The sequence below is a fragment of the Mchenga conophoros genome, linkage group LG22 (assembly GCF_057382185.1).
Source record: "Mchenga conophoros isolate Kocher_MC1m ecotype Shallow Benthic linkage group LG22, M_conophoros_male_GT1.1, whole genome shotgun sequence".
Taxonomy (NCBI): Eukaryota; Metazoa; Chordata; class Actinopteri; order Cichliformes; family Cichlidae; genus Mchenga; species Mchenga conophoros.
In genome coordinates this window covers 22,200,443-22,226,004 of record NC_140546.1, presented here as the reverse complement: position 1 = coordinate 22,226,004, position 25,562 = coordinate 22,200,443, and the positions used below count along the sequence as shown (strand labels likewise).

Below are 25,562 nucleotides of genomic sequence, written 5' to 3'. Positions count from 1 at the left end.
CACAGCAGCCACAGCAAGCACCAAGTGGATCTGAGGAGCAATTCCTCAATCTGTTCATTATAAAGGCTCTGGGCGCTCCCTTAAGGGACTTGCCCTATATTTATCTAGTAGTCCCACAAGCATCTTGCAACCTTTAAATCACATGATTAGACACGGGGGTTACAGGTGAGCCCACCCTACGCCCACTACAGTCAGCAAACCGAATCATACAAAGAATACGTTGTTTCCTTATCAATGACATTCAAGGCCACACCCCCTAACGTTCACAAAGAAAGGTACACTCCCCAACTGTTCCTTTGTAGTTTCCTGCTTTCTATTCTTCTTTACAACCTACTCCTTATCTCTGCATATCATAGGGGAACTGAAACATGCCACCTGCTTTAATACTTTCTCACAATGTGTATGAATGAGAGGGAAACAGGTGTAACAGTGAAACAGCAAAGAGCAGAGATAGTGAGGGTAGATGAGTTTAAATGCCTGGGGTCAACCATGCGAAGCAACAGGCAGTGCACAAGAGAGGCGAAAAAGGGGTTAGGCAGGGAGGAGATTGTCGTAGGGATCATTTGTGACAGAAGAATAACCTCAAGAGTAAAGAGAAGGTTTACAAGATGATAATGAAACCTGCTATGATGTATGAGTGACAAAAAGACGGGAGGTGGAGATGAAGATGTCAACCTGGTAGTGAGCAGAGTGGACATGATTAAAAATTAGTATATCAGACGGACAGCTCAGGTTCAGCAGTTAGAGTTAGAGAGGCGAGGCTGAGATGGTTTGGACCTGTACAGTAGAGGCATAGTGGATATAGTGGACAAAGGATGTTGAAGATGGAGCTGCAAGGCAAGAAGAAAAAAGGAAGACATGCAGAGAGTTGGTGTGACAGAGGAGGATGCTTGCGATAGGGTGAGATGGGGGAAAGAGGATCAGCTATGGTGACCTCTAAACGGAGCGGCCAGAAGAAGAAGTAAAATAAAAGTATTAGTAATAGCATTAATTTCTGGCTTATTTCGCAATGTCGCACAACACTACTTGGATTCTGACACAAAATCCTACTCTTTTCCAGAAGGGGGCAGTAGTGTAGTATTTGCGACGGCAGCCGCCTATTGTGCAGCCGAAGAAGAAGAATCAGTCGAGCTTTTATCAACTCGAAGTGGCTACGTAAATGTTAGCAAGGTGACACAAATGGTTGTTCTTTCTTTTGGATATTGTTCCCCATTGCTGACTCGACATGGGCAAGAGAGACAATCGAGTGGTGAGTGGTGCCGCATAATTTGATTAAAATTATTTGCATATATACCGCGTGACATTTAGTAAACAAGATAAAAATAAACGGGCTAGCGCTGCAGTTAGCATTGGTTAGCTTACGTACGTGTCCACTAGGTATTGTGATGCTAGGCCTGCTGTGTACGGTGGTTAGTTTAGCCGCGCATATACACACTTAGCTTGGAAATGCAACAGTGTAGATTGGTTTCTTTAATCTTTAGGCTTTCAAACAGCTTGATCGACGCAAAGCTAACGTTAGCTTAGTGCATCAGAAGGTAATCCTAAATTTGGGAGTAGTTCAGGTTTTTAGGCGAACTGCCTTGACCGTCGTTGATTGGCAGAAAATACAGCAACTACTTGTTTACTGATTACTACTGTAATTTGTGTACTCCAGTCCCTGTTTTAAATGTTGTTTAAATGCGCTGTGCCTGCTAATGTTAATGTTGGTGTTACTTTTGAGCGTTTTCCAAGTGTCTCCCCCTTTAATGTTAGCCAATGATATTATAGCCTCGGGGAGGCTCCAGGTACACATAAATCTTACACAGTAGCAGAGTCCTGCTGTAAACCCCATGCCCAGGCTCTGTTTGCCCTGTTTCACAGCTATTTTAGCGATCCAGCATGTAGTACTGGTGAATTGCAATGCATTATGCCATATTTTAAGTGTCCCTCTATTAGAAGGATGGAAATGAATGCTTTTGTCTGTGTTTCAGGCTTACATTAACCCCATTGCTGCTGCACGAGCCAGGGGGCCGGTACAGGGCTCTGGGCCAACCATTCAGGATTATTTAAGCAGACCTCGACCAACATGGTAAGTAAAGGGCAGATTTGCAGCTTAGTGGTGTAAAGTGGTGTCCTCACTTTATCATCACCACAAGAACATTTTTGGTGTACTATTAAAGAGCCAAAGGAGTCAAGGTGCACATATCTGGCAGCACAATCTTTGTTAAGGGGTTATAATAAATTCAAAACTCTAAAGCGTATGAACAGTATTAAGTAAATAAAGCTATTAGTGATTCCTAAATAAGAATACTAACCTCACCTTTAACTAGAATAATTCAGTCTTTCCCAAAAGGTGACACTTTTGGAATTAAATCCGTTTTTAAAAAATTATTTATTGTGTTTATCAGGGAGGAGCTAAAGGAACAGCTGGAGAAGAAGAAAAAGGGCTCTCGAGCCCTGGCTGACTTTGAGGACAAAATGAACGAGGTACGTTTGCATTATATACAGAGTATTTGAACAGGCATGAACTGGGCTGTTAATCAACAGTTTTCCTCTGGAGTTAGCTTACTTTTAATACTCCATGGCGGCCTTACTTGTCTATAAGTTAAAAAGACAAATGAAATCTTAAAGTTATTTAATTTGTGGGTGGCACAGGGGTGCACTTGTTCAAACATCCTGTTCAGCTGGAGCCTTTCTGTGCCTCCTGGTACTCTGGCTTCCTCCCACAGTCCAAAGATGTGTTTGTTTGGTTAGTTGGTTATTATTAATTGGCTGTTTATGTACAAGTGTGAGAATGTTTGATACAATGGACTCGGAGCACATATTTGACCTTCTATGGGGAAATCTGTGTTTGCAATGGAAACATGCCCGTACTGTGAGAGCTTGAGAGGTTTTTTTAATTTATTTTATTGTGTACAGCATCTGAAGCGTCATCACTGTTTCTCACTGTAGCCACATTGTAATTCATATTAGATGAAAATATTGCACCTTATTGAAACAGTTACCGGATAAACACCACATACTATTTTGGTAACATTGTTTCTTGCTTTTTAAGAGATGGAGGAAAGAACTCGCCAAAAACAGAGAGAAAATGTTAGGCGGAAGTGAAAAGGACAAGGAGGAGAAGAAAGACAAAAAAGAGGTATGATATGAATCCTGTATCAGATTCATGAAGTATTATTTTTATTTCTCACCTTTACTCACTTTTTGTTTCTCTGTGCTTCGTTTGCTTGGCATTTGTGTTTAGAAAAAGAAGAAGGAGAAGAAGAAATCCAGCAGGGTGAGGAGAGACCTCCAGTATTTTGATTAACAGCTGTGCCGTGTTACTGATACATACACACAGAGTGCATGTTTTCTAAACTCGTCTCTTATTCAAGCCTGTAAATGCAGTTTGTTTTTTCAAACAATCGAATAACCTCATATCTAATGAACCCTGCTTCCACTGTGTTTTGGTCAAGCATTCTTCATCTTCCTCCTCCTCATCGAGTTCTGATTCCTCCAGCAGCTCCTCCTCAGAGTCAGATGACGAGGTAAGGTCCTTTTACGATTCATTTTACATCTCATGTAGGGCTGCACGATTTTGCATAAAATGAGAATCACGATTTATTTATTTTTGCTTAGATCACGATTCTCTCACGATTTTCTTTTCCAATATAAATATTTATTACACTTATTAACTGCACATCAACTTCGTAACAGTTGAGACTGAACATAAAAACAACAAATGTCTCACATTTTGTCGTTGCTGCAAAATGTTGTACTGCTTGTAATTCCGCCTCTACCGTTGCTCGACACTGTGTGTATAGAGCAGGTAGTGCAACATTTGAAAAGTAGTTACGTGACGGCACTGTGTAGCGTTTGTCTAGGGTGTTGATCATTTTCCTAAATCCCTTGTTTTGCTCAGTGTTGATGGGAGCCATATATTTAGCCAGGTGATAAGTAATAGCCTCCGTAATTTCTTTGTGCCTGCGGGAGTTCGACGGGTATAGGGAAGCGCTGTATAAGCTTCCTGTTATTGTTGTTTGGGGTGGTTGACCGGGACGGATTTTCTCCTGTCACTTTCTTGGCCTTTGCAGCTTCATCATCTCTCACATGCTCTCCGTTGTTTTTTCCCTGCCAGCTGGCTTCTGTATCACGTGGTATAAGGCTCCGCCCTTGTCATTTGTTGAGCAGGAAGAGTAAGCGCTTGTTTTCATGCAGATTATGTCCCGGATCAAAATGCGGTACAATTGTCATCTTTTTTTTTTTTCCTCCTTCCTTTTTTAAATTTTTTTTTTTATTTTTTAAACCGTTGTCATTTGGAAATGAGATCGCACATAAGTATGAATTGAGATCGCGATTTTCTAATGATTAATTGTGCAGCCCTAATCTCATGTGCTTTATTTGAACCTAATCTAGTGTAACACAATACAGCTGCACGGCATGTAGCATTAAACGGGTTTGGGTTGGGACATTTCTGGAGTCTGCTGGATGACAGTTTACTATCAAAACTAACTCGCGATGCAAGTTTTTTGGCTTGAGCAGTCAACCCGTGTGCCACAAGGCTGTTGACTTCATATGCTGTATGTCTTTTCCCTGCCTTCTCTCACCTTAATAGAAAGGTAAAAGAAAAAAAAAAAAAACAAGAAAAAAACTGTACATTATAGAGAGATCAGATTTATAAAGACTTAAATGGATCTTAGAAGGATTCCTGCTTTACTTCACATACAGTAAAACCCTGATTGCAGTTTTTGTTTGCACGTGCAGGATGAAAAGAAGACTGTAAAGAAGAAGCGGAAGAGAAAGAAGTCGTCATCCAGAAGAGCATCGGACAGCTCAGAGGATGAGTCAGATGCTGAAAGCAAGGTTTTTCTTTCTAATGCTGCATGTAGTTGTAGTCGATTCATTGCAGTTTTATAGAAATGGACTGTGGTGGTAATTTTTTGTCCTTTTTTTTTCTTTTTCCAAGAAGAAAAGGAAAAGAATAAAGGAAGAAGGTGACAGAGATAAGGTAATTTACTTTTATTCCGTTATTCACTTATCTGTCATTTTGATGGTGACACTTGATTTAAAATGCATTCCTCTGGCTTTTTTCCTCCCGAAACAACTTACCGTATTTTCACGACCATAAGGCGCACTGTGCTAAAAGGCGCAGTCTCAGTTATGTGTGCCCTTACTGTATTTAACACACACATAAGGCGCACTGGACCATAGGGCGCATACAAGTACCGTATGCGTATTTAAAAATAAAGCGGGAGCAAACGTGAATTCGGTACCTTACTCACATTTCTATTGCCGGTAATCGTCATCATCAACAACACACAAGCATACAAGTGTGCATATTTAAAAATAAAGCAGGAGCAAAACTGAGTTTGGTACTCACATTTTTATCATCAATTAAACCCATGGAAGTCCTCATCCTCTGTGTCTGAATTGAACAGCTGCGCTAAATCTCCATCAAACATGCCAGGTTCACTGTCTTCACCGTCAGAGTCACTTTCCGTGCCGTGCGGCTCCTCGGAAACGATGCCGGCTTTTGCGAAAGCTCGAACAACAGTGCCAGCAGACATGTTAGCCCAAGCATCTACAATCCATTGGCAAATTGTGGCGTAACTCGCCCGGCGCTGCCTTCCACTCTTAGTGAAACTGTGGTCTCCACCGGTCATCCATCGCTCCCAGGCCGCTCGCAGCCTTACTTTGAACGGGCGGTTCACACCGATGTCCAGCGGTTGGAGTTCCTTTGTCAGGCCTCCCGGAATGACAGCAAGCTCACAGTTCATTTGCTTCACAAGTTTTTTCACATCGGCTGTGAGATGGGCACGCATAGAGTCACAGATCAACAGCGATGGTGATGCGTGGAAAAAACCACCTGGTCTCCTTACATACACCTCCCTCAGCCACTCTTTCATCATTTCCTCATCCATCCAGCCCTTTTCATTTGCCTTAATGATGATTTCTGCTGGAAACTTCTCTTTAGGCAAAGTCTTTCGCTTAAAAATCACCATAGGCGGCAGTTTCTGTCCATTAGCATGGCAGCCAAGCACAACAGTAAAAGAAGACTTTTCATACCCCGTTGTGCGTATCGCTACCGTGCTGGTCCCCTTCTTCTCCACAGTGTGACTCACCGGGATGTCAAAAGTGAGCGGGACCTCGTCCATGTTTGTGATGTGGCTGGGCTGGATGTTTTTGTCGCCGATGTGTTTGCTGCAGTAGGAGCGGAAGATGGCCAGCTTTTCCTTATAATCCGCTGGAAGTTGCTGCGCTATCGTAGTCCTGGTCCGGATGGAAAAATGGCACCGTTTCATAAAACGAAAGCACCAAGACGGACCTCCTTGGAAATGTTCAATGTTCATCTCTTCAGCTAGTGAAACTGCTTTTAGCCGAATGGTGACCGTCGAAACGCTTCTCCCGCTCGCTCTTTGCTCGATGATCCACCGCTCGAGTCTTTCCTCCAACTCGGGCCACCTCGCCTTATGTCCGCGGAAACTCAGCTGCGTTTTCTTGACCTGCCGGAGCTTGTTTTCCAGCTTCCTCCATTTGCGAACCATCGATTCGTTTATCTTAAATTCTCTCGCCGCTGCTCGATTTCCATGTTCCTCCACGTAGCTGATGGCCTTCAGTTTAAACTGTGCTTCGTAAGCGTGTCTCTTTGCCATTTTCAGGGTTGTTAAAACAACGATGTCCTGCATAATGCACATACCTGTTCTTTTATACAGGTATGTGCGATTGTCCCGGTATATACGATCAACGCCCACACTTCACCCTTTAACGTTCTCATGGTGTTCTCTACTACGTCCTCCTTACAACACATAGGGCGCACTGCGCTATAGGGCGCGCCGCACTTTTTGAAGAAAATCTAAGACTTTTAAGTGCGCCTTATGGTCGTGAAAATACGGTAAATAAATAAATCTTGTGTCCATCAGGATGAAAAGAGCCGTAGAGGAAAGAGGAAGGCTGAGAGAAGTTATAAAGGCTCATCATCAGAGTCGTCTGCTGACTCTGATGATGATGAGGCAGTAAGTATTATTTCTGTCTCTATCACACATTTCTGCAGTCATTATTTTTTTATTGCTAATGTATCCATCGCCTCACTTAACAAATAGACTTGAAGTAGTTGAGCGTTACTCTTTGTTCATCCTTTGTTCCTCTTTTGCTTATTTGGTCCTCTCGGCTTTTAAATGTAATAGCTCCTCACTGTAATTGCTCCCCTGATAATTTTTTTTTTTTTGGTCAGAGCTGAGTCGATCTTATTCTCAGGTCAGATATTTATGGCAGTCTGTCTTCACTGCTGTTTGCACACGAACGGATTGTTTGTGCAGACCAAGGCTTTTTATAGCTGATTAAAACAGAACTTAAAATTAGATCAGAAAAAATGTTTTGGTAAAATAAAATCAGAAAACTAGATGTCTTAGGGGAAAAATTGAAACTAACAGAAATAATCTTATAAAAATAAAAAGCTAATTGGTAAATACAAACCTGTAGTGGCTCTGGTCCAGATGTCACCTGAGTTTTTCAGAGGGCTTCTGTTGTAATCACAAAGGGGTCGGTTACTCATTAGTGATCCTCCTGTTTTGCACATAAAAGAAGCCTCCAACCAAAATACTTGAATAAATCACATGTTTGTTTCTGTCTGCTGACTTTTTGAGCACTATTTATTTAGATGTTATTTTCTTATTTAAGCATTCACCCTGAGATGCACATGTAGACATCGGATAGAAATACGAACCACTTTGATTTATGTCTTGAATTGTTACCTTTTCATTCTGATAGTTATCTGGACAAAGCCTTAGTTACTTTAATCATTCAAGCAGTCAAACTGAACCATTTTTCATGTTATTCAATGGAGCCTTTTACATTTCAGCCCTGTCAGATTGAGGCCGTTCGCTGGTGTCCCTCTTTAAACCTCGTACTTGGATACAGTAGCGATACAGAACAAAAGTCAAATCGGTTTCATTTTTCCTAAAATGTTTATGCAACCAGATGTTCAAGCTCTCGTGTCTCTTTACTGTAGGGGGAAGTCAATCTTTGTGTCAAGTTTCTTTATCCGATTAAATGGTGTTCTTAGCCAAGCCAGCTTCATTTATAAAGCACTTTTAAAAATAGCAACTGCTGAACATAGGAGTAAAACAGCCTTAAGAATTTAAATAAGTAAATAAATATATTCAAATTACAAAACACAAGATGCAATAAATAAAATAAATAAATAAATCATAATCTCAAACTGGGTCACATGCCCATCTTTAACTAACCAGTGATCTGTACTGCATGTATTGTATTTAATAATTCAGAAGAGAGATAAAGGAGTCATGAAGACTTATGTTTGACAACTTCTTTAATCCTGGATTGACCACACAGCTGTTACAGCTGTTGCAAAATTTCCACTATTGTGAAATATTAGGGGAATTGTTTTTCCTTTCTTTTTTTTAAATTCTTCGTCACCTTTCAACTTTCTACTCCTGCAGGTTGAAGCCAAGAAAAAAAAGAGAAGCAGCGAGGAAAAGGAGAAATTCACAGTGAGACATTTTACTTCATTTCCTATTTCAAGACAGTCCGCAAACAAGATTTTGTGGGCGGAGCAGTAGATCTTTGTACATCGTTCAAAAGACGAATCAGTCGCTAAAATGCAGAAGTTTTTTTTTTCCAGGATAAATCCAAGAAGAAGAGGAAAAGGAAGCACAAAAAACATGGCAGAAAAAAGAAAAAGAAGACGGCGTCTCAGTCGGACTCGGACCTCGACTGAAAACACGTCTTCCATTTTTCTGACAGCTCAAAAGTAGAGTCATGTTTGCCTTTGACTACCAAAAACTACTCGCATCCAATTTTTGGGGATTTCCACCTATACAGGGGAAGCAGCAGGCCTAAATGCTCGGCTTCTATGTGTGAAGTGAAAATTGGGAAGAAAGTGCTGGTCCCTCTAAGTGGAAACAAATAGTGCATATCTTTTTTGTTTTGTTTTACCACCATGATTTTTCTGCATTATTGGTCTGAAGTTCACTCAAAGACAGGACTGAACTCCCCCCCCCCCCCCCCCATCTCTTTCTGGAGATTTGAGTGTGCCTGGCACTCCCCACCTCCTTCAGAACGCTAGCCCTCTAGGAGTTAGCCTCTGTGCTTCATACCTGACATCTTTCATTGCTACACGAGGCTGTTGATGCTAGTGCCTGCGTGATGCATGTAGACGTGATGACCAGATGTCTCGCCAGCTTCATATTGAAGTTGGCCATTGTTGTAAGAAATGAGCTGCACAGTCATACAGTAATACAAGGGATAATTGTTTTTGTTAGATGAGTTGTTACACTGCAGTGTAGTTGTACAAACAATGGAGTTCAATAATAAAGTATTGTTTTAACCTTTGCTGCTGTTATGTAGTTACAACACTGAGGCCAGAAAGTGTTGTTTGCAGGTCTCCAGGTTGCTGGACCCAGTTCTCCATTCTGTTTCTGAAACCGGAAAAAGAAACACAAATATGTAAGCCTCACTAAGACTTTAAATGCCTGTTACTGAACCATGAGTCTGACTTTGTGTTTGAATCTGTCATACCTCGAAATGAATGAGATGCCTCACCGATGAAACCACAGGAGCCGAAAGTGTGACACCATTGTGGAAAGTGTTATGAGCTTCATTTTTCCATATTTTGTCTCTAAGGAGCCAGACTCGTATTTTTTCAAGTGGTCTCAAGCAACAGTTCTGCAGGCTTTCTGAAAGGCTTTCACTCACTTTCAGCCCAGTGCTTCTACCTGACATTTTTAGAGGATTTTTTTTTGTTTGTTAAGCCACTTAACTCTGACCTGTGAATGATTCAAGCATAAAAACAGCACCTTACAACCTGAGGGATGAACCTATTTGTGTCTACACACAACTTGGCAAAGAACCAGTTTTAAATTGTATCTAGGCTTCAGTCTATGAAAAATGGCAAAGATAACACTGACAGAAATAAAATTCTTTTTTTTATACCAACAAAGTGGTTCCACAGGAGATGAACACCATCTGAAAGTCATATCCTTAAGAAAGGGGGGGAAAAGACCTAGGAGGTGCATCGGGCCCTTCAGCTTCAGTGAACAGCAGGTAGATCATCAGAAATGGTCTCAGAGGGACGGTGGCTGTTAAAAGGCCATTCCTAAGTAAAGGAAACAAGGAGAAAAGGCTGGGGAATGTCAAGTTACACAAGAACAGGACAGAAAATCAGTGGCAACAGGTCTTATGAACTTTGAAAATTTAGCTTCAAATTGCCATCTATAAATGCAGGAGAGTGATCGCTGGAGGCTCTGTCACGGTTGGGGCCATTTTAGCAAGTGGCTGAGATATATTGTCAAAATTGATGGCATTATGAAAACAGTTCTTTCAGAGTTTGGACCACCATGCAAATACCATCTGGAAATCATCTGGTTGGCAACAGCTTCATTTTTTATCATGACAATGATCCCAAATGCGCTGCCAGTGCAGTAAAAGCATACCTGGATAGAAAAATGCAGAGTAGAACACGTTTAGCCATGGATTGGCATGCAGTAATTTCCCTAACGTATAAAAGTGGGAACTGAGAATTAATGTGGGGGTGGGGGTATTGGTTTCCTTTGAGCAAAGATGTGCTGGCATTTCGTAGTTTAGGTGATTTCAATAATAATAAAAAAAATAAAGCTTTCACCAACTGTGAGCGTAAAGGCCAAATAAAAGTTTGAGAACATTTACCCACTCATCACAGTGACAGCACTGTGTCTCAGTGAGACTTCACAGGCAGGTCTTGTGATCAAAACAGTGCGAGGTATGAAAGGTTAATGTGTGCTCATAAAGCCTTGTTTAATCTTTAAGTTTCCCAGTAAACAATGCATTTCCCTTTAAAAATAGAAGCTTTATCTGTGGGCGTGAGCTACAGTAGTTCCAGAAACCTTAAAAACTGCTATATGACTGTCACAGGACAGAAGTGCTGTGATGTGAAGTCAAGCTCTCAGCTGCTCCTCAGTGGGCGGGTCTTACCTGCACTATAAAAAGCCATGCAAGTTTCAGTGCGAAGTGGAAGTGCGAAATATATGACAGGAAACTGTTGAATCTCTTCCCTATCTGAAGGTTTGTGACTCAAAGATTTGATTTTAAAATCTTTTATGGGCAATTTATTGGTTTAATATCCTCTTTTGTAAGTTTAATTTGAGAGCAAGAAGTTTTCAAAGAAGCGAACGTGAAACTGTAGGTACAGGAGTACATATGATCAAAAAGTCTGACTTGTAAGCTGCGAAGAAATATGCACTTTATCTACTTTTTAATATCACCTTGATGTCAGTTGAAAAGAATTAAAGGGAAAAGGAAAAAGTCACTGTGATGCTCTTCCCTCCAGATGTCGAGGCTCACTCTGTGGTTGTCAGTCGGGGTGTTTGTGTGGGGATTTGCTTCTTGCTCTATCACGTGTCCTGATGGGAGTACTTGCTCAGACATCTCTACCTGCTGCAAGACTGAGTATGGATATGGCTGCTGTCAGTATCCAAAAGTAAGTCTATATTCACACAAATATAACTTTCCATTAGTGTTGTTGCTTTGTTTTGTTTTTTTATTTATTGTTTTGCTTGTTGTTGGTTTTGGAAGTCAGATTGGAAATAAGTCTTATTCACTCTGCAGGCAGTGTGCTGCGCAGACATGGCCCACTGCTGTCCGTCAGGGTATCGCTGTAACCTGGTGACACAGCTGTGTGAGAAACTGGACCAGCCGTGGCTGAGCATTCCCATGGTGAAGAAGGACGCTGCACAGAAACTCACATACCCTTTCCTCTATAAGCCAGCGCTGCCTTCAGTACCTGCCTTTGTCATCCCTATGTCAGAGGACAAAGAGAGCATGAACGAGGTAGGACACACTGCGCTTACAACATTTAAAGGCTGCCTGTCGCTTTAACTCCTCACTTTGTTGAAAAGAAGCGATGTTACACAAAGAATCAAGGAGTTAATAAATAAAGCAATAACGCAGGATCACATGAGTTCACCAGTCACATGAATGTGATGACAGCTGTGGGTTTGCTCACTTATATTGCAAGACTGCTGTAATCATTTTATATGTGACAAGAAAAGAAGTGCACGTGCATCAGCTGTTTCTCACCACGATGAGAGCATACCTGGACAGCTGCTGATTTTTGCAACTTTGCATCCTTTAGCTCTGTGTAGTTTTCCTCGTGGGTTTCAGAAATACTGCTGCTCCTTAGATGGCCAAGTAAAGTAAAAAAAAATCCTGGTTTAACTTGATTAATTAAATACAAAAAGAAACCAGTTTTTTTAAGGACTTTTAGATAAAATCACACACACGCTCACATACACACAGAAAAAGTTCAGTTCCTTGGAGTTGTTAGTCTGCTTGCACACTCTGTTTATTGGTTCCTCTTGTCAGAGGAGGACAACAGTGGCACAGTCTTGGACGTGGATATTACTTTGATTTTTATTGCTTAAAAGGACAAGATTGCAATGGTAAGGTGCAAAGTGCATACAGGACAGAAACAACTGCATCGTGCTGCTGAAGCAACTTTGCAAGCACCTGCAAACATTTGACCCACAGCATGCAGTCAGTTTTCGCAAATGTAATGTCTTTGATATGCTATGATGTATAATAAATTTGTATCAATTCCCATCCCTACATACAAAGTGTACATTGAGTGACAGCTCAGATAGACTTTATCCCCCATTTAAGAGAACTGATGAATGGACTCATTTTTGGATAAGAGGAACAGGCTAATAGTTAGCTTGTCCTTCCCGTTTTGCAGATACCAGAACCAGCTCTAACACACGTCGGCTCCCCTGAGGCTCAAGTCATTCGTTGTGATTCCCTACATTACTGCCAGGGGGGGATGTCTTGCTGCCAGGCATCCTCAGGCCAGTGGAACTGCTGTCCCTACCCACTGGTAAGGATTGTACATAAATCCCAGAAATGCCATCACCTCTTGCTGGAATAAGGTTGGTGTTTTGTTCTAACACAAACACTTTTGACTGATTTCAGGGCCAGTGTTGTGCAGATGGTCTGCACTGCTGTGAGTATGGATACACCTGCGAGGCCTCCTCCTTGAAATGCAGAAATTCTTACTCTTGAGATTTCTCGGGGCTGCACAAATAATGTTGAATATATATATATTTTTTTTCTTTTTTTAATTTTTAAAATTTTTTAAACTATTTTACTTCAAGATTTGTCAAGATTTTGCTGAAAATTGTTAGACACACTGCCTCATCTGAGATAGAAGCCGATCAGCTTCACAAGAAGACAGCAAGTGGGTAATTGATGTTATATCCACGTAAGATTACTTTAAGTATCTGTTGGCTGTTTTGTGTTTAAATTGATACTTCTGCGTCACTGGACAGTCACCATTTAACTTCTGTTTTTTTTTCTTCTCACCATTTAACTTCACAAATTAGCTTCACAAGATTTCCTGCAACCATTTATTTCCACTGCGGTCATGTTGAAAATGTCTAATGTCTGGATTCTTTTCATAAACTGAAAAATCAAAGGCTTTTCTGCTGTTTTCAAGTCAAATTTTTGTATTGAAAGTTTAAAACATGAGAACATTTCCAAATAAAAATGATAGAAATGTGAGTTTTCATGCCGCAAAATGTTGGTGTGTTGGTGTGACCGGTTGCAAGGTCACACTGCCACATAAAGAAGTGGATGACTGGGAGGTGAAAGCTTTTTTTAAAAAAAGTATTTATTTTTGTGTGTTTTATTCTTTCTTTTACTTTGTTTGTCTCCTATCTGACCAACTGGATATAGCAGCAGACATGCTGAGTTTGCTGCAAATCAGGCACCACAGCCGGGTTTCTGCAGGTGGCAGCAGATTTAGAATTATGGAGAAATCAAGAAGAAGCTGATGGTGCAACACCGTTAGATGAGGAAAGACAGTAACACAATAGTGTTGGAGGAGGAATGGTAAAGTTATGGTAAAAAAAAAGGGAAGTGAAACAAAGACAGGCTCCATTTTACAGCCAACACTCAAACACATGTCAAAAGGAAGAAGTGTGGCAATAACCAGTAAAGACTGGGTCTATATGGAGAGAAAGGTCTTACAAAGTGTAAACTAAGATTTCCAGTGTGCAGTGATTTGTGTGCATTTTTTTTGTGTGAGAGAGTCATAGATTTTTATTATGAGCTTGGATTAAAATATAAAGACATTAAAACAGTGCTTGGCTGTCGACACAGTTTTAATATAAGTTAAACTTAGTTAAGTTAAATGAAGTAGGGTTGGTTTGCTCTTAAAATAATGACATTTGTGTATATATTGCTTACACAAGATTAATAAAACATTAACACCATAATTGGCTTTCTTTTCCTTCAGAAACACACCAAACAATATCATATTTAAGGTAAATGGGGTAATTTGAATCCCACTCGATTGAAGCCAGGCATGAAAATCCAACCAAATGATTTGCATAAAATTGCACAAAAAAATAGATGGTCCAAATCCAGTGCACACACATTTACAAAGCAATTAGAGTTTAGCTTCAGAAATCTGAGGATTTTCTCTTCCAAAAACTTTCTGTACATGTAAATGTCTCACATTCATCTGGCTGCCTTACAAAACCTTAAATATGTGCGCACGGATCGCCACATCTGGTTTTGAGAATTTCAGACTGCCAGCTTTGCACAGATCCACAAACGTAGGCTGCCTTCATGTCCCAGTGTAAAACCGGGACATCTGAGCTTCCTCTTCCTCCTCCTTTTAATGTATGTTTTTAAAGTAGGCATTTCGTTTATCTTAAAAAAACAGAATAAGACACCTCTCCAACAGAAAACATAGATTTAACAACTAAAGGCATTACACAGTAGGGATACAAATAACATCCAGTAAGGGAATATATGGTTTAAATAAACTGCTACGACTTAGTGAATTATTCAGGATTAGTCATTAGCTAACATTAGTGTTAGCCTGCTATTACCAGAGAATGGTAAGATTAGCATCAACGTCTTATTCCACATTACATGGATTATATCTATATTTAAAATATACAGAGATTAGTTGGCATACACTCACTCCAGAGGGCGACTGAGAGTGATGCACAACCACGGTGATCCCTCTATCTGCAGATGTGCACTGACTTTTGAAAGCAAAACAAACAAACAAAAAAAGTGAGGAAGTGAGAGTGATTTTACCTGTTTTAGACATTTGTACGTTTTTTCAAGGAGTAAACTATCTGATTCGTGAAGCTGAACTTGAAAAATTGTGCATAAATACCGCACCAGTCTCGTAACACTTTCGAGGCACGTTTCGCTCTGTAGGTCTGTGTGTACTCAGTTATGTGTTGGCAGTAGTTTGCGAGCACCTGAACAGAAACTGTGGATCAGGATTTAATGAAATGCAACAACTTATAACACAAAGAGAAGCCTCATGAAAGGAGAACTGAAGCACAAGTTACAATGTTTTGTATCGTGGTCGTGAGCGAGGGTTAGTATAGTTCGCTAGAACTGGAAGTAACTAAAAGTAGCTAACAAAAACTATATTTTGTTTATATATATATGTGTGTGTGTGTGTGTGTGTGTGTGTGGAGAGAGCGGATGAGAAACATCTTACACTTTGCTAATATGGGCACATTTTTTAACACGTGAAACAATTAATATTGTAAGTGAGAGTGCAGTTAGAACAAGATAGCTTGCAGAAGGGCTACTTCTTACTTTTATTTTGTTATTATTTTACAAGCAATTTTAATTGAGTGCGAGGTGTCTTTGAGTGTTTTGAAAGTCTAAAAATAAACTCTTCTTCTTATTATTTATTTTTTACTTTTATACTTTAAGTACATTTACAAGTGTATACTTTTTCACTTTTACTTGCATAAATAAGTTGAATAAGTACTTCAGTGTCTCAGTCACAGGACACAGGGGTGTCACGTGAAGTGAAACTTTCATTTTTGTGCAGTGGGAGTGTCTGACCTCTAATATAAAGAGCAGTGTTTGATACCACAGAAGGGAAATAGTGAAAGGCATCACAGGAAGCTGTTGAATTTCTTCACTATCTAAAGGTAAAGGTTACAAAAAAGTTTACTTCTTCTACGGTGAATTATGCTTTTGTGTTAGTGTTACATTAAAGTTACAAAGTCTGACCTTGATACTCCAAAGAGACAAAATCTACAGTCATTTTGCTACTGTCTTCCAGATGTTGACGATCACTCTGTGTTTGTCATTCGGTGTGTTTCTGTGGGGATTTGCTTCATGCTCTATCGCATGTCCTGATGTGAGTACTTCCCCAAACAATGCCACCTGCTGCAAGGCTAAAATCAGCTTTGGCTGCTGTCCTCATGCACATAAAAGTCAGAAACTTTCCACCAGTGCAGTAACTTGATTGTTGGTTGTTAAAAGTTCTGCTGGTCTTACTTTGCAGGCCATGTGCTGCGCCGACCTGCTCCACTGCTGCCCTTCAGGATATCGCTGTAACCTGGTTACCATGAATTGTGAGAAATTAGACCAGCCGTGGCTGACCATACCCATGGTGAAGAAGGAGGCTGCGGAGAAACCAAACACCCCTGAACTGCCTGGAACTCCACTCCAGGAGCTTAAAGAGAGCCACGTCCCAGATCAAATAAAGAAATCAATGGTCCACTGTGACAGTTACACCTACTGTCCTGATGGCACTACTTGCTGCAGACACCCACAAGGAGGCTGGTTCTGTTGTCCCTACTCTCCTGTGAGTCAGCCTAAATATTCTTGTGCAATAAGACACATGATTGTAATAAAATTCCTTTTAGCTTCCACTGCCATGAAACAAGTTTGCAGCTATAATAATTATTCTTTTGAGAGACTAAAAGTGTTTCTTGCAGGGCAAATGTTGTCTGGATGGCTACCACTGCTGTCCAATTGGATTTGACTGTGACCGAACCTACCAGCACTGTGTGAGGGAAAAACTCACATATCCTTTCCTCCGCAAGCCAGCACTACCTTCAGGACCTGCGTCCTTCATCCCATCTTCAGAGGAAGACGACAATTAGAAGAAGGTAGGAAACGCCACACTCTAACCACCTTCACATGTGGAGAACATCCTGGGATAATTTCACTCACTGTTCAGATCAAATTTCAAGGCTACATTTTAGACTTTCTTTGTTTACTGGTGTTATATCAAATGATGGCGTGCACATCTGATCACCAACCAGGATTGAACAACAGCTAAATATACTGATAGTTGTGGGTTTGATCATTTATGTTGACAGACTACTGTGACATGATGAACCTGCTCTAACCAGCTGTTTCTTGTCCTGATGAGGTCATAGAGTATTATTACCAAATTTGGATCTTTCAGCTCTGCGTAGTATTTCTGCATCGTTTTGCAGCCTTGAAAGATTCCTATAAATCCAAAGTATGCTGGCTTCCCAAAACACACAGCAGACAAGCTAATTCAGCTACTAGCCTGCAAGCATAGTGAAGCATGTAGCAGCCCAAGGACCAGAAATCACAGCTTGTTTCTGTGGCCCCTTAGTGGCCAAATAGAAAACTTAGGGCACAGGTGTCGAACTCCTGGCCTTGAGGGCCAGAGTCCTGTAGGTTTTAGATGTGTCCTTGATCCAACACAGCTGTTTTAAATGGCTAAATTACCTCCACAACATGTCTCGAAGTTCTCCAGATGCCTGGTAATGAACTAATCATTTGATTCAGGTGTGTTGACCCAGGGTGAGATCTAAAACCTGCAGGACACCGGCCCTCGAGGCCTGGAGTTCGACACCCCTGACTTAGGGAGAAACTTAGTGAGATGACTATAATATGTTGTTCTAACACAAAGACTTGCACTAATTTCAGGCCCACTGGAGAAAGAGTCACCCAGTCATCTCCACAGACCAGCTAAGCAAACTTTTCACTGAGGTCATCATGTGTTGAAAATGCCTAATCCCTATTGTAGAAATAGGGAAATCATTAATGATTTCAAGCTAATCTCAAATCATCTTATCGATTGTTTTTTAAATAATGAAAATGTGTTTTTCATCTATTCCATTCTCCTATACTGCCTATGTGACTGAGTGTCAGTGAATATAGACCAGTATGATGTTACGATGGTGAGGTGAAAATGTTTTGATTTGTTTTATGATTTTTTCCCATTCCTTTGTATACTTTTGTCCAGCTTCACCAATAAAAAAAATCATAGCGTCTTCTTCCCAGCTGTGTCATGCAGTCATTTATTTATCATCTTTTCACGTCACAGTTTGAGTGCCCATGAACACCTCAGCCTGCCCAATACCAGCCCAGCATAATGCATTTGTGCCGTTACGGGTGCATGTCTGATGCAAGGGCGTGAACACCTTTCTCATATCACCACTCTGAAGACCGATGGGCGTTGTCAACAGGTTTACTGACATTCAAAAGGGTAAAACTAAAAACAAGACAAAAAATACAGTCAAGACATACATAAGCGTAGCATAACATACATTTATACACCGCAGTACTAATACACAGCATACGTCTAATTATATAAACTTTTAAACAACTACTGAGGCCATCTCAGACGACCTCCGACATCGCGGATAGCTAGCTTAGCACCGAGATTAGCTTTACGGTCAAATACTGCGCTAGCGGCAACATAATGTACAAAAACAAGTTGTAATTTAACTAAGTACATACCGGCGATACAACCGTAAACCAAAGATGTAGACAGTAAATTTTCCCGACAGGACACCATAAGCCGTGTGCCGATATGTCTCTCTTTCTTTCGCTCGCTTCCTTTCCTTGAGCTGACTTCCTGTTCAATAAAGTTGTTTCAAAACAAACCATTTCTACGGTGCATTACTTGAAACGACCACAGAGGGCGCTAAAAACACATAACTAACAACGTACTGGGAATAATATTTTAGTGATACAGAACACTCCCCGCCTGGCGTGAATAAACGCCACGATTAAACGTTGAAGAAAACAACACGTTAAGAAGGCACCAAGGGTACGATCTCTGAGATAGGTCTGGTCAACACCTTTGTACCATCTGATTTAACTACCTTAATTTCCACGGTACGTATTTTACCATCTTTACTTGGGAACACCTTAGTTATGAGACCAAGAGGCCACTCATTTCTTGGCACTCGACTGTCTTTGAGTACCACAACATTTCCTAAGCTCACATTAGGCTGGCTAGACTGCCATTTGCGGCGTGGCTGTAGGGTAGGGAGAAACTCTTTCCTCCATTTGTCCCAGAAGATGTTCGACAGGTGCTGAACCTGGCGCCACTGATGTTTGTAGAGGTCTGATGCTGTGAATTTTTCAGCTGGAGCCTGAAGGGGTGCTACCTTTTGAGTCAGGAGAACAGCTGGAGTCAAGATAAAGGGGTCACTTGGGTCTGATGAAACCGAGACGAGGGGTCTACAGTTTATGATAGCAGCCACCTCTTTTATTCTGGTTGACGCTTCCTCTTGTACGTCGTGAAGACACAAACCACGGACCAAACACATCTAAGCCCACATTCGTGAACGGGGGATCCGTTGTGAGACGGTCTGGAGGGAGGTTTGACATTTTCTGTGTGCTCAAAGGAGCACGAAGTCTTTTGCAGGTAACACAATGATAGATGATTGTGCTCACTTTTCTTTTACCGCCCACTATCCACCATCCTGCGGAGCGAACGGCTCCTTCTGTGAAAAGGCGACCTTGATGCTGGGTCTGCTCGTGGTAGTGCTTTATGAGAAGCGCTGCAACATGGTGGTGGCCAGGAACTATGAGAGGGTTTTTCTCACCTTGGCTAATGTTTGAGTCTCTGATGCGACCACCTACTCTAAGGAGTCCTTCTTTGTCCAGATAGGGGTCTAAGGTTTTGAGATGACTGGTTTTGGGTAGTTTTCCATGTTTTTGCACACACTTGATTTCTTCAGCATACACGTCCTGCTGTACTGCTCGAATGACAAGGATCTGAGCTTGCTTTAACTCATCCACAGTAAGTCCCGTTTCACAGTAATGCCAGCCATTACAGTGATTGGCTTTGCCTGGTGGTGATTTGAAGTTGTGGATGACATGTATTAGTCTAGAAAGAGCACGTGTGAGGGATTTCCAGGTAGAAAACTTGGTGAATCTGTCTGAGCCCAGTTCTTTAGTTGAGGCTGTTGTTTTGAGTGCGGTTACCTGAGGTCTTACATCTGCGTCCATGTTGGGTTCTACAAGGTCATAGGAGTCATTTGGAGAATTCTGAATCTGATGTAAAAGGTCAGGGCCGGTGAGCCAGTTACTAAGCGGCAGCTGGAATGCAGGAACAGAACGAGTGGCGTGATCTGCAGGGTTCTGACTGCTAGCTACATAGTGCCACTGGCATGGCTGAGAAGATCTGCGGATTCTAGTCACACGATTACTGACATAGACATAAAATCTTCTAGACTCATTGTAGATGTAACCTAGGACTACTTTACTGTCTGTGTAGAAAGTAGTGTGATCTAGTTTACAGTCAAGTTCATCTGAGATAAGATCTGCGAGCTCAACCGCTAAAACGGCAGCACTAAGCTCTAATCTTGGAATAGTCTGATCTGGGCGTGGTGCTAGCTTAGCCTTACCCATTACAAAGCCTACTTGACTGTGTCCTTCTGCATCTGTCACTTTTAAATAGGCCACTGCAGCTATGGCTTTGGTAGATGCGTCTGAAAAAACACACAACTCTTTTTTCACGGCTGTTGAAGGGGAAATGTCTGTGTATGCTCTGGGAATGGTCATGTTAGGCAAGTCTTTGAGTGAGTCTTTCCACTGTGTCCAAGACTCTTCCATTTCGGGAGGGAGTGGAGCATCCCAGTCCCCATTTTCAGCTGTAAGTTCGCGTAGAATCGACTTCCCCTGTATGGTGACTGGTGCTACAAAACCCAGCGGATCATAGAGACTGTTTATTGTTGATAGAACACCTCGTCTGGTAAAGGGTTTTGACTCATCAGATACTTCAAAGGTGAAGCGGTCTTTACTTAGGTCCCAGAGGAGACCTAGGCTACGCTGCATGGGCACCGAATCACTTTCGAAGTCCAGGTTTTTTAGATTTTTGGCATGATCTTAGTAAGTAAGTAAGTAAGTAAGTAAAATTTATTTATATAGCACATTTCACAGATAAAAATCACAAAGTGCTTTACAGTAAGATCAGACATACAAGTAAAAATTAATTAAATTAATTAAAAGCCCGTTTGTATAAAAATGTCTTCAGCTGCTTTTTAAAGGAGTCAGTAGAGTCTAGACAGCGTAAAGACAACGGCAGAGAGTTCCACAGCCTAGGTGCCAGTGCCTGAAAAGCTCGATCCCCACGTGTTTTAAATCTAGTACGTGGGACCACCAGTAGCCTCTGACCTGAAGACCTAAGTGCTCGGGATGAAGCATGAGGTTTCAACAGGTCAGAGATATACTGGGGAGCTTCACCATGCAGAGCTCTAAAAGTTACAACTAAAATTTTAAAATGAACCCTAAAATTTACAGGCAACCAATGAAGAGAAGCCAGAACTGGAGTAATGTGTGACCTCTTGTTTGTACCAGTTAAAAGTCTTGCCGCTGCATTCTGTACAGACTGAAGGCGATCCAGAGCTGATTTGTTAAGACACGTAAAAAGACCGTTACAATAATCCAATCTTGAGTCGGGAATGCCTCTAGTACTTCCTTCCTGTTTGCTGCTATTTTATGGAGTCTTAAGTTTGAGTTTGCAAGTGCGTCTCGGGTTCTTTGGAGTAGAGATATGGCTTTTTCAACAGTAGGTAGAGATTTGAGTCCGTCATCAACGTAGAAGTCACGCATGACAAACTGCTTCACATCTGCATCGCAGTCCGGTTCAACGCGTTGGACAGACTGGTGCAGGCCATATATGGCTACTGCTGGCGATGGGCTGTTCCCAAAGACGTGGACCGTCATTCTGTACTCCACAACTTCTTTGGAAATGTCGTTGTCACGGAACCACAAGAAGCGTAAGTAGTTCCTGTCTTGCTCTCGCACGTTGAAACAGTAAAACATCTGTTCGATGTCTGCTGTGAAGGCAACGGCTTCTTTTCTGAAGCGTATTAGGACCCCAGGCAATGAGTTATTAAAATCTGGTCCTGTTAACAGAACGTCATTCAGGGATACGCCTTCATACTTGGCGCTGGTGTCGAAGACGACCCTGATCTGCGTGGGTTTACGGGGATGGTAGACACCGAATAATGGCAGATACCAACATTCCTCATCCTCTTTTAGTGTAGGGGCGATCTCTGCATGTTTGTTTTGGAATATTTTGTCCATGAAGGTGATGAAATGTTCCTTCATCTCTTTCTTCTTTTCAAAGGTGCGAAGAAGAGACATTAGGCGATTCAGGGCCTGTGGTCTGTTGTTAGGGAGCTTTCGGCGTGGATTTTTAAATGGTAAAGGAGCTGTCCAACTGTTATCTGTGTCTTTTGTTAGTCCTTCCTCCATTATTTTTAAGAAGGCATTGTCCTGGATGGAAGGTGAGATGTAGTTGTCATTTCTGGTTTGTTTGAACACATTACATCCTAAATGATCAGGTTCACAAGCACTGTCTGCCAGCTGGGAGCTGAAGTTGAGTGGAACTTGTATCCCACAATGTTTCTCTTTTATGTTGAAAACATTAGGACATGGCTCGAATGCTGTGGGACGTCCCCTTTCAGTTGCATTTGTGAACAGAGTCCTTACTGCAGGAGTTCTGTGGACGTCACCTAAACACACGTTTCCTACTATGACCCATCCTAGGTCCAATTTTTGAGCATAGGGTGCGTTGTTAGGGCCACTTATCTGTTTGCGGACTTTGTGAGCTCTAATGACATCCCGTCCAAGAAGCATTAGTATGGGGGCGTTAGAGTCCAAGGCAGGAATGAGGTGAGCCACTGACTTTAGATGGCTGTGGTGTCTAGCTGCACTGGGTGTGGGGATCTCGTCTCTGTCATTTGGGATATTTTTGCACTCAATTAGGCTAGGCAGTGAGATGTGGACTGAACCATCTAAAGCTGCCACTACATAACCTGTAGCTCTTCTACCCATTGTCTCTTTGGTACCTGCACGTCTTAAGCGAGTAAGGGGAACTAGGGCCGCAGTCATTAAACAACTCGAAGAACTCCGGACGTACTAGTGATCTGTTACTTTGTTCATCATGGATGGCATAAAGCCTTACTGCTTGATGTGGGTGGCCTGCTGGGTAGACATTCACGAGACAGATTTTAGAACATGAAGTGCCTGCTTCATTCACACCACAAACCTGAGTGCATGTAGAAGTGATCTCCTCTGATTCAGTGGTGTCAGGCTCCCCGCCATGCTCTGCTGCTGGTTCGGTTTCTTTTAGCCAGGGAGCTGGTCCTGGGTGGAGAGCCGTGCAGTGCTTCTCATCGTTGCACTCGGAACACTGTACCTTGGCTTTACAGTTCTTTGCTATGTGTGAAGATGAAGCACAGCACCTGAAGCAAAAGTCATTTTCTTTTAAGAACGTTTTCCTATCTAACAGTGTTTTCATGCGAAATGCTCTGCACACTGCGAGAGGATGGGCTTTCTTGTGAATTGGACAAATCTTCTCACCATGTACAGTTTTGTTTGGGAACCTCTGTGTGTCTGAACTAGTGCGAGAGATGACATCAGTTTTGTGCACAGAAATCTCTTTTTGTCTGTTTGCCCTCCAAGATAGTTTGTCTGGTCTGGGTGCATCAGGTGATGGTGTGAGGTTAAAGCTGGGGTCGTTTCTAGCATCAGCTTCTTGTGCAACAAAGTCTACTAGAACACTAAATGGTGGGAAGGAGACACATTTTGTGCATTTGTAGTTGGCTCCTACCGTAATCCACCTTTCTTGCAGGTAGAAGGGAAGTTTTTGGATGATTGGATTTACTCCTCTTGCTGTATCTAGGAACGCGAGACCAGGGAGGTTTCCTTCAGCTTTAGCGCACTGCACTTCCATGAGCAGGTCACTAAATTTTCTCAGTTTTGCAAAGTCTTTGGATGAGATTTTTGGGAATGCATCAATTCTTTTAAACAGTGCATCCTCGATCACTTCAGCTGAGCCATAACATTGTTCAAGTCTGTCCCATATCATGTTGAGGCCATTGACTGGGTTGTTGATGTGTATGGCTCTGAGTTGTTCTGCATGTTCAGCCGATTCCTTGCCAAGCCATTTTAACATCAAGTCCATTTCTTCACTTGCCGTTAGATCTAACCCGCTTATAGCATTTTCAAATGAGTGTTTCCAAGCTCTGAAGTTTTGGGGCTTGTCATTAAACTGGAGCAGCCCTGTTGCCACTATTTCACGACGAGCAAAGTATCTGATGAAGTCACTCACATTTGATTCTCTAGGCTCTTTGTATAAAGGCCTAGCATCATGGAAGCTAGATGCTGACACCTGATTTGACCAATTGGTACTGTAATTTTTATTAGCATGGGGAGAAGGGGAAATGACTGGAGTTTTTTGGCAACAGTCAGGATCATCTGTTAGACCAATTGGAATTTTTTGTGGGTCATTTTCCTTTTTAGGGCTTGGTGGCTGATCACAGGTGAGCTCTGATTTACTTTGTGTTACATTTTCATTTTGTGATTGTTGAAGAGCAGCATCATTTTCTTTTCTCACAAATGTAGATTGGCCAATGACATACTGTTTAGTTCGTTCTGCTGTTACTGAGGGACAGATGTTGCTGCGCGTTTCTGTCTGTGTGGCAGCAGCTGCTTCTAATGACTCTGCTTCAGCAATGGCTGAAGCTACATCTTTTTCATGCTGTAAATATTCGATGGATGCCTCGACTTTAGCTTTTGCTACTTCTATTTGTGCTTTTTCTACCTTCAAATCCATTTCTTTAGCTGCGAAGCTGAGCCGTGCCTTGGCTGCCTCAGCTTTTGCTCTGGCTTTGGCTGCTGCAGAACCTGTAGAGGAGGCACACGAAGCTTCGCACCGGGTCTTGAGGGATGACGCCTTGCTGGACATGTTGGAGTTGATTAGACGACTGCTGGCTCACTGCTGTATGCCGTGTTGCTCCCAGGCGTAGTAGTGGTCAGCTTCACTCTAGTGTGCGATGACTGCGTTATCTTTGTTCGTGCGGATGTCGCCGTTTTACTGTGCCGTTACGGGTGCATGTCTGATGCAAGGGCGTGAACACCTTTCTCATATCACCACTCTGAAGACCGATGGGCGTTGTCAACAGGTTTACTGACATTCAAAAGGGTAAAACTAAAAACAAGACAAAAAATACAGTCAAGACATACATAAGCGTAGCATAACATACATTTATACACCGCAGTACTAATACACAGCATACGTCTAATTATATAAACTTTTAAACAACTACTGAGGCCATCTCAGACGACCTCCAACATCGCGGATAGCTAGCTTAGCACCGAGATTAGCTTTACGGTCAAATACTGCGCTAGCGGCAACATAATGTACAAAAACAAGTTGTAATTTAACTTTAAGTACATACCGGCGATACAACCGTAAACCAAAGATGTAGACAGTAAATTTTCCGACAGGACACCATAAGCCGTGTGCCGATATGTCTCTCTTTCTTTCGCTCGCTTCCTTTCCTTGAGCTGACTTCCTGTTCAATAAAGTTGTTTCAAAACAAACCATTTCTACGGTGCATTACTTGAAACGACCACAGAGGGCGCTAAAAACACATAACTAACAACGTACTGGGAATAATATTTTAGTGATACAGAACAGCATTACTTGAGGAATAAAGTTGAACAAACCACATATTGATTTTCAAACTCTGTATATCAATGTATGTTTG

At 41.7% G+C, this 25,562-nt stretch overlaps 4 protein-coding genes across 9 annotated transcripts in view; 3 read left to right on the top strand and 1 right to left on the bottom strand.

Annotated features, from left to right (window-relative positions):
* Positions 1-1,093: 1,093 nt before the first annotated feature.
* fam133b (family with sequence similarity 133 member B) lies at positions 1,094-9,312 on the top strand. 4 transcript variants are annotated; one of them, XM_085263285.1, is made up of 11 exons: positions 1,094-1,249; positions 1,971-2,068; positions 2,388-2,466; positions 3,035-3,121; positions 3,227-3,259; positions 3,438-3,509; positions 4,726-4,824; positions 4,931-4,969; positions 6,882-6,974; positions 8,421-8,471; positions 8,603-9,312. In XM_085263285.1, the coding sequence occupies exons 1-11, from the start codon at positions 1,226-1,228 to the stop codon at positions 8,696-8,698; spliced, it is 771 nt and encodes a 256-aa protein (XP_085119411.1). In that variant the 5' UTR covers positions 1,094-1,225; the 3' UTR covers positions 8,699-9,312. The 4 variants fall into 4 exon arrangements, with proteins under 4 accessions (XP_085119411.1, XP_085119410.1, XP_085119413.1 ...); XM_085263284.1 differs by having other exon boundaries at positions 4,928-4,969; XM_085263287.1 differs by lacking the exon at positions 6,882-6,974.
* LOC146549464 (progranulin-like) lies at positions 9,287-13,509 on the top strand. Of its 2 annotated transcripts, none has more exons than XM_085263290.1 (5): positions 9,287-9,426; positions 11,285-11,434; positions 11,563-11,784; positions 12,689-12,826; positions 12,922-13,509. In XM_085263290.1, exons 2-5 carry the CDS (start codon positions 11,285-11,287, stop codon positions 13,009-13,011), a joined length of 600 nt encoding a protein of 199 aa, XP_085119416.1. In that variant the 5' UTR covers positions 9,287-9,426; the 3' UTR covers positions 13,012-13,509. The 2 variants fall into 2 exon arrangements, with proteins under 2 accessions (XP_085119416.1, XP_085119415.1); XM_085263289.1 differs by lacking the exon at positions 9,287-9,426 and adding an exon at positions 10,531-11,019.
* A 2,331-nt stretch (positions 13,510-15,840) lies between these two features.
* Positions 15,841-25,562, top strand: part of LOC146549462 (progranulin-like) — a 23,929-nt gene continuing 14,207 nt past the window's right edge. Inside the window, exons 1-5 of one of the 2 annotated variants that reach the window (XM_085263291.1) lie at positions 15,844-15,923; positions 16,058-16,135; positions 16,283-16,585; positions 16,719-16,892; positions 17,689-18,044. In XM_085263291.1, the coding sequence (XP_085119417.1) occupies positions 16,058-16,135; positions 16,283-16,585; positions 16,719-16,886 (549 nt within the window). In that variant the 5' untranslated portion in view covers positions 15,844-15,923 and the 3' untranslated portion in view covers positions 16,887-16,892; positions 17,689-18,044. Of the gene's footprint in view, positions 15,924-16,057; positions 16,136-16,282; positions 16,586-16,718; positions 16,893-17,688; positions 18,045-25,562 lie in introns of those variants that run through there. The other variant, XM_085263292.1, reaches the window with a different exon arrangement.
* Positions 18,004-25,470, bottom strand: LOC146549463 (uncharacterized). Its single transcript, XM_085263283.1, has 2 exons — positions 25,251-25,470; positions 18,004-25,000 (listed from the first exon to the last, which is right to left on the bottom strand). Exon 2 carries the CDS (start codon positions 20,833-20,835, stop codon positions 19,234-19,236), a length of 1,602 nt encoding a protein of 533 aa, XP_085119409.1. The 5' UTR covers positions 20,836-25,000; positions 25,251-25,470; the 3' UTR covers positions 18,004-19,233.